This window comes from Lactuca sativa, chromosome 5, assembly GCF_002870075.4.
Source record: "Lactuca sativa cultivar Salinas chromosome 5, Lsat_Salinas_v11, whole genome shotgun sequence".
Taxonomy (NCBI): Eukaryota; Viridiplantae; Streptophyta; class Magnoliopsida; order Asterales; family Asteraceae; genus Lactuca; species Lactuca sativa.
The window spans coordinates 173775561-173783872 of record NC_056627.2 but is presented as its reverse complement, the minus strand read 5'-3'; the positions used below and the strand labels follow the sequence as shown (position 1 = coordinate 173783872).

The 8312-nt window shown below is 32.6% G+C and overlaps 1 protein-coding gene across 1 annotated transcript; it reads left to right on the top strand.

The window, feature by feature from the left end:
* Nucleotides 1–4222: 4222 nt before the first annotated feature.
* LOC111910044 (probable pectinesterase 8) lies at nt 4223–7280 on the top strand. Its single transcript, XM_023905840.3, has 5 exons — nt 4223–4619; nt 4796–4967; nt 5078–5284; nt 6396–6655; nt 6990–7280. Exons 1-5 carry the CDS (start codon nt 4234–4236, stop codon nt 7141–7143), a joined length of 1179 nt encoding a protein of 392 aa, XP_023761608.1. The 5' UTR covers nt 4223–4233; the 3' UTR covers nt 7144–7280.
* The last annotated feature ends 1032 nt before the right edge of the window (nt 7281–8312 follow it).

Sequence of the window (8312 nt, the reverse complement as noted above, 5' to 3'; positions counted from 1 at the left end):
CTGCGAGGCGGTCCAGTCAGGCTGAAGGCTCATTATGCATGTTGATTTGTATTTGTGGATGTGATATGATTATGGTTATATGAGATTTGTATTTTGGGGGAACTCACTAAGCTTCCGGGCTTACAGTTTCAGTTTATTTGTGACAACCCGAACCTTTTTCTGTTCCCGTTATCTAAATTCCGTTAATAAAATTTGAATTTTATTAAGTTTCCGTCAAAACTTCATGGTTTAGGAAATCATCTAGTTTATATAATTAAATTTATATAAGCAAGTCGGAACCAAATCACGCGAAAACCCGAAGTCCTTGAAAAACAAACCCGTTTTCGGCCTAAGTGAGTGTACGGCCACACACCTGGGTATGGCCGCACACTCATGTACGGTTGGTGCCAGGTGGACCCCACCACCGACCATACCCCCAACCTATAAATACGGGACCCCCACCCTCATTTGAACACTCTTGACCGAAAACTCTCTCATTCTCTCTCTAGAACCACTGACCGTACACCCCAAAAACACCTTTATTCTTCCGTAAAACATCGAAAAACACCATTGGGGATTCATTTAAGAGCATCTAGGACACGTATTCATCGATTCCAACACTCTTGTTCTTGAGTGTACAGTCGTACACCTTCAAGCTAGTTGACCGTACACTCATCCACGACCGTATACCTTCAAAGGTCGTACACCCTTCAAGGCAGTATACGACCGTACACGGTTCACAGCCGTACACTCCCTTTCACGACCGTACACACTCCTTAAGTGGTACATTAGGCTGAAAACCTGCTTTCCTCGATTCAATCAAGTCCCGGTAACATTCCTTAACCCAAAGCAAATGTTTTTCCAACACTTTATTTAATGAAATCGCTAATTTAGATACATATATGTATTTAATTGTTATTAGGATTCCGTTAAGTGCCACGTACAACAACTCTGGGGTCTTCATTTCCAGTTCATTGACTCGACGCTTGCACACAACTAACGGTGAGTTCATACCCCTATATTTTTTCGAGTTTTTAATGTTTTCAGGGGGGAATACAAGTAAAAGCACAAGTAATCTTGTGTTTAAAAATATAATTTGGTTTATTATATTTTCCTATCATTAGTATACATTGATCATAAAACTTACTAAACATGATGAACAAAGTTGCTACTAGATTTGCGGACAACTTTATAAACATGTTAAGATATAAACGTTGCAAATACAGTTTTCAGAACAAAGGAAACAAACTTATGAATTATAATGTAAAAGATGTTATTTTAAAAGGATTCATGTTAATAACAAGCAGGGTTTTCTTAGTATTATTTGTGGATTCGTTGAGAGAACTACAGTGTGAGACGCCTTGTAACCAGAGTCTCCTGAAGGGAGAGCGTGAGTTTGTGTATAGATCTATACGAGACTGACAATCTCGCACCCTAACTATTAGCTACAGTCAACTGGGGGTGACAAACGTATGTTCAGTTTTCGACGTCCGAAGTACATCGTTTTGTTATTCGTCCATCAGTATGGTTATAAGAATCCACAGGTGAAACAACGACTCGTTCACATAATAATATACCTAACAAACAGTCAACAGGGTTAGTAACTATGTGATGACTTAGTATGTACATTAGGGTAATATGAAATTAACATCCGACTGGCAGTGGGATGTGTGATCTCCGTCTCATTTCCTATTCCTTGTTTGGTTATGGGCTTAGGGCAAAATCACACAATCGACTGTTTGTTCGATCTAGATTTCTATAACTTATATGTACTAAGTGATCACAGGAGGGTATTAACAACACTTTTAGGATACAGGACCCCATGTTTTCAACTAGTTTTATTTATGTAATAAGACTACTATACGTTGTTGGTGGTAGCCAGGGCTTTTAAAATATAATGATGCTTAAACAACATAAGTATGGTAGATACTTGTACTCTATGGTTTGGAACAGATAATTCAACAACTTATACATAGGGAAAATATAGGATTTTCTAGGGTAAACTTTAGTATCTTTTCAAACAGCCGATTTATTATTCAACTAACGAATATTCATTATTAATTCCATGACTCCTTAGTTTATGCATCCGGGTTACGTATGAAGAATATTCGATAGACTGCGGAATGTGTGTTTTTCGCCTCATTCCCTGTTCCTTGTTTGGTTGTGGGTTTAGGGCAGATCCACACAATTAATTGTCTATCCGATATTGGTTTATACGTAACTAGTATGAACTAAGTTGTCATAGAAGGAATGGGTTAATCATGCTTTTCATAAGAAAATGTTAGATTTTCTTGAGGACTAATACAATTAAATTTGTAAGTACCTAGTGAATACTTCAGGATTATGTACATGAGGATCCGACAACCAGTGGAAAGTGTGGCCTCCGCTTCATTTCATGTTCCTTGTTTGGTTGTGGGCTTGGGGCAGAACCACATAATCGATTGTTTGTCCGATTTGGATTGTATATGATTTGTATACACTAAGTACTCGCAGGAAGAACTAGCAAGAATCATTTTTACTTAACTCTCATCATATCAGAAAATATAAGGTTTTCTGGATAAACATAATGTACTTTTCGAAAGAACAAAGAACAGTTTTCCAAAAACAAACGCTTATGAACTCACCAGCTTTATGTTGATACTCTTTCAAAACATACTTGTATTCTCATGGCACTAGTAGACAGGTACATGCACAGGGTTCAAGAAGATGGAGCATAGTAGCTTCGAGTCTTTACTTGTTATTTAGTTTTGGAGTCAATCGTGTATGATTCAAATACAATGTAAACATTATACTTTTAATACAATGGTTGTTGTTGCTTTGATTACTATGATTCAATTGTTGTGATACTATACATGACGTCTTCCACCCCCGAACGTTTCCGCCGTTTCGGTTTGGGGGTGTGACATTATTGTTTCAAGTACATCAGGGGATCGCAGTAAGGCGAAGGCATGATCATACAACTCCTCATGATTTGTTTATGTTTCTGGGAAAACTCTGATAATATACATTTTGAAAACAAAGTTGTAATGATTTTAATGGTTTGACGTGCTTTAAAAGTTCAAATTTGTCTTGAAATTTTTGGTTCTTACACTCCCACTGTCCCCTTGGCATATGAGTTCTCTCTCACGAAAGAATCATCTCCTTGCGACGAAGACAACATTTTCACTCGGTCTATAGAAGAGATACCCAAAGGACTTCTGCGGGTAGCCGATGAAAATACATCGCTCACTTCAAGATTCGAGCTTGTCGTGAGTCTCGCGTCTCAAGAAAGTCTCGCAACCCCAAACCTTGAAGTGGTCTAATGTGGGAACCTTCCTAGTTCACATCTCGTGAGGTGTTTTAGAAACCTTTTTGGTAAGGACTAGATTAAGGATATGAGCGGCAGTCTCTAAGGCATACCCCCGGAATGAGATAGGTAACGAAGCTCGACTCATTTCCTCCTTAATGCGATCCACCTCCACGTGTTGTTCAACTATTTTCTACCCATAATCGCAAAATATTGTGTGTAAGTCACTGAAATTGATCCTGTCTCGAGAATTTATCGAAATCGGATCTGGTGAGGGCGGTGGGGTAGACATCTCGTGAATCTCGTGAAAATGATTGTTGTCTCATTGTCGGTATGGTTGGCCGAAAAAGGTATAAAGTTTTAGGGTTGATTTATTAAACCATCATTTTTATAAACATTGGGTCCATAGTAACCCTTAGGACTCAAGCAAATGATTCAACTCGACTCGGTGACGTGTATGACGAGTTAACTCAAAGTTAACTCATTAGATAACTTGGACTATGACTTGGCTTCGAAACCTCTTGAAACAAGTCAATTGACCATTTTAGCCGGTAAAACTATACTTCGTACCCCTTAAATGCAAAAAAAATTAAATAAAAAATGAAAGGAACCATTTAAACCAAAAAGTAAAACTTCATAGGGCTACATGATGTTACATTAAACCAAACAATATAAATACATTGCTAGTTCTTATATTTATCTCAAATAATCTATTTGCGTGTAACTGAAGATATAAAAATATAATAAAGTTTTTATGTGATTATATGTAGATATAAACTTTTGTAAACCTTAAATTTTAATGAAGGAATAATTCCAACTTTCCCAGGTGTTGGTAGGTCGAAATGAACATATAGGGACAGGGTAGTTTGCAAGACATGCTATCTAACCCTTCTACTTCAAGTGCTTTCTTTAAAAACCCTTCTTTCCTTTCTTCATGTTCATTCAAACCCTCTGTTTGATAGAAAACCATGACTTTTAGATACACAGATGTTTTCTCTCTTCTAGTTGCCATTTTAGCAACAACACATTTCCTATCATCAAACCTAGAATTTGTCAAGTTCTACATTGAGGAATTTAAGGTTATCTCGAATTTGCCAGTGTCAATCATCGCAAACCAATATAACACTCGGTTAGATGGTCATCACCACCACCATCATGAAAAAAAGGCCAAAGTAGTCGACATATGTGATGATTTCCCTCGTGATTCAGTACCTCAAGATACCAACACCACAACGACATTTTGTGTTGATCGTAATGGATGCTGTAATTTTACAACTATACAGTCTGCCATTGATGCAACTATAACTGCTAACCCTAAGAGAACTCTAATATGGATCAATAACGGCATTTACTTGTAAGTCGCTACAGGTTATAATCTAGTTGTCCAATAGTCTTCTCCTCTCTCTCTATTTTTTTTTCTTTTTTTTTCAACAAATACCAATATGAAATATGTAAAGATGCAAAATACCAATAAGTATAACCTTGATGACGATATTAATATATTTAATTATTTAATATGTCGAATTTAAGTGAAAAGGTAATAATCCCCAAGACAAAACCAAATATAACATTTCAAGGGCAAGGATATACTTCAACCGCGATTGTTTGGAATGACACTGCAAATTCCTCGCATGGCACGTTCTACTGTGCCTCCGTGCAAGTGTTTGCTGCAAATTTCGTAGCTAAGAACATTAGCTTCATGGTAAGCATGCATGGCTAGCTGTAACAATCATAGATCTTTAAATCAACATAATGAAATTAATTAGATTTTCCATAAAAAAAGTTTAGTTTATGAAATGTTATCAATGCTAGAATGTGGCTCCGATACCTAAGCCGGGAGATGTTGGAGCACAAGCTGTGGCGATTAGAGTAAATGGAGATCAGGCTTCTTTTTGGGGGTGTGGATTTTTTGGAGCTCAGGATACACTTCATGATGATAGAGGTCGACATTACTTCAAAGAATGTTATATTCAAGGTTCAATTGACTTCATTTTCGGCAATGCAAAATCACTCTATGAGGTACAAATTCAAAAAAAAAAATTAATAAAATAAAAATTATATAGAATCTTATGAGATGTTAACATATAGACATTATTTAATTCTTATATTTTCGAAAATAGAAAAGACATTGTTTATTGTTATAAGAAAGGTGCCTAAAAACGAACTAGACGTTAATGCATGATCATTTATTTCTTATATAAAAAATGCTTATGCAATTTTGTATTTTATTTCTACTTCAATTTATAATGAATATATTTTAGGGAATTGTTGATACTTTTTATGAATATAATTGTATATTTTGGCAATATATTTTAACATGTATATATAGATACATTTAAAATATTTTATATATCCTTTTCATTAAAGAATGAATTTTAAAGTTATAATAATAAATTATTTAACAAATATTAATATCTTTAATATTGCGTTGATATACACCTTAACAATGGCGGATCCACACTATCCAAGTGGAGTGTATGTCATTTGACTATGATATGTATCAAAATTTCATATGTAATATATTTATTATGTATTTGGAACACAGTAGATATAAACATTACTCTAACCAAAATTTAGATCAACTTATATAGATAATGGTAAATAATTGCATAACATAAAAAATAGTTTGCATAAATGATTAATTATGTATAAACTGAATGTATTTTAGTCATCATCAAAAATTTTACCACATTAAGTGTTTAAAGTATTAAACTTTTTTCACCCATTATATCAAATTTATCAATGTCTTATATATATATATATATATATATATATATATATATATATATATATATATATATATATATATATATATATATATATATATATATATATATATATATAGTAATAATATTGACATAAGTATCTCATGAACTACTAAATCAATCCTGTACTCCTTTTTAGTTCATATTTCTGCCTTCCACACACATCACATCAGAATATAGCCACATGCAATTGTATATGATCAAAAACCCCATTAATTAGGGTCATTTGTGTAATAATTGTGAAATGATCTATATATATATATATATATATATATATATATATATATATATATATATATATATATATATATATATATATATATATATATATATATATATATATATATATATATATATATATATAGGATTGTCAATTGATCTCCATGGCACCACCAGTAGCAGTGGGACAAAAGAATATAAATGGAGCAGTTACAGCGCATGGAAGAGCTTCCGCAGACGAGGACAGTGGATTTGCGTTTGTGAGATGCAACCTCGGTGGTACAGGAAGGATATGGTTAGGTCGAGCTTGGAGACCCTTCTCTAAAGTTATCTTTGCTTACACATTTATGTCGGACATAGTTGCCCCTGAGGGGTGGAATGACTTTAATGACCCCTCTAGAGACCAGTAAGCATGCACTACTACTTTTATTTTATACTATGAGTTATAACCTTAAATTTTACTTTAACCAATATATAGTTAAATAAAATCATTGAACGAGATGAAATGATTAACTCACATTCAATGAATTAAAAAAAACAAAACTTTTTATACATAAATGATTATAAATGATCTTTTAAAAAAAATATATGTTTCATTAAACTTTTTATAGGATTCATTATTATAAAAAAAAATGATTAAATTGTATGAAAAATGGAATAATAACATGACAATCTATTAAAATTTTATAAAGTTTAATGTATTTGTGAGTTTTTTAATGAATAAATGTTTTTGATCGTAGGAGTATATTCTATGGAGAGTATATGTGCATGGGTGGAGGAGCAAATACTTCAATGAGAGTTCCATATGCACAAAAGCTAAATGACACTCAAGCCTCACTCTTTCTTAATGCCTCTTTTATTAATGGTGATCAATGGTTGCAGTTACAAGTGTAAAGATATTCCTCTATATAATTAATTTATTGATAAAAAAAATTCTTTTTTCTTTTTGTGCTCCATCAAAAAAATGTATCATGTTATGTATGTATATTTGTTAATTTGGACACATTTTTAAAACATGCTTTATATTTTCACCCTTGTTTACATTAAATTAGCAACTTTGATTGGTGTACATATATAAGGATTTTTTTTTCATGTTTTGTCTTTGTTAGGATGATTTTTTTTGTTACATTTGACTTGTATATATTTTGATTAAATTATGTCTGTCAAGTCAAATATTGTTTTTGTTTACGAAGACAACAATTTCTATCGGATTCCTTTAGAAAACAAAAAATAAGGAACACTATCAAATAGAGCGACAACCAACCATCCTCGAATATTCATTGGGCAACTGGAACGAAGTTAGTTAGTTAACTTTTTGGTTTAATGTACAAAAGTTAAGATATTTTATGGAACAAATAAAATGATAAAAAAGGGGTGTGTTTGACAAAAATAGTTATTAGCTGGAAGCTGATAATAGGTAACGAATAGTTGGAAGCAGATAGCTGGTGGCTGGAAGCTATAACTTTTATTTGTTATATGAATTTTTGGTAAAAATAGCTGGAAACTTTTAAAATATGTAAAATTATATAAAAGGATAATTGTTTAATAAAATAAATATATAAATATATTTTTAAAGGTAATTAAATTGATTTTAAAACCTCAATAGCGTTTGTTAAACGTTACATGAAGTAACTTTAAGATTTGGAGCGATTTGTTAAACTTAAACGCTTGTATTGTCAAACAAAATTTTTTGTTTTAACTTGAGCATTTTGTCAAAAGTTAAAAGTTAGAAGCTCCCATATGTTTTTTGTTTAAACTTGAGCGTTTTGTTAAAAGTTAAAATAGAATCTCTCAAACGCTCTATTCTAAACACGCCTAATTACGTAAATAAGATGTCTCGATTATAAAAATACATACTTGGGTTGTATAAAAAATGACTTTGATGTCCCTGTCTTGATCAACAAATCAAAATTTATGTTGCTATTTAGTGACTTTAACCATGTGGTAAAATATAATGTTCTATATTTGAAAAGCAATAAAGAGAATGAACATTTTTGTAACATTCGGAAATTTGGATTATTTTGTGACTTTAACCATTTAGTAAAATATTATGTTGTGTATTT

What these genes read in the sequence shown, in the direction of transcription:
- LOC111910044 (XM_023905840.3), top strand. Translation starts at nt 4,234, where the DNA reads ATGACTTTTAGATACACAGATGTTTTCTCTCTTCTAGTTGCCATTTTA. An exon ending in ATGCAAAATCACTCTATGAG is followed by an intron (nt 5,285 to 6,395) that starts GTACAAATTCAA and finishes ATATATATATAG; the next exon opens with GATTGTCAATTGATCTCCAT. An exon ending in AATGACCCCTCTAGAGACCA is followed by an intron (nt 6,656 to 6,989) that starts GTAAGCATGCAC and finishes TTTTGATCGTAG; the next exon opens with GAGTATATTCTATGGAGAGT.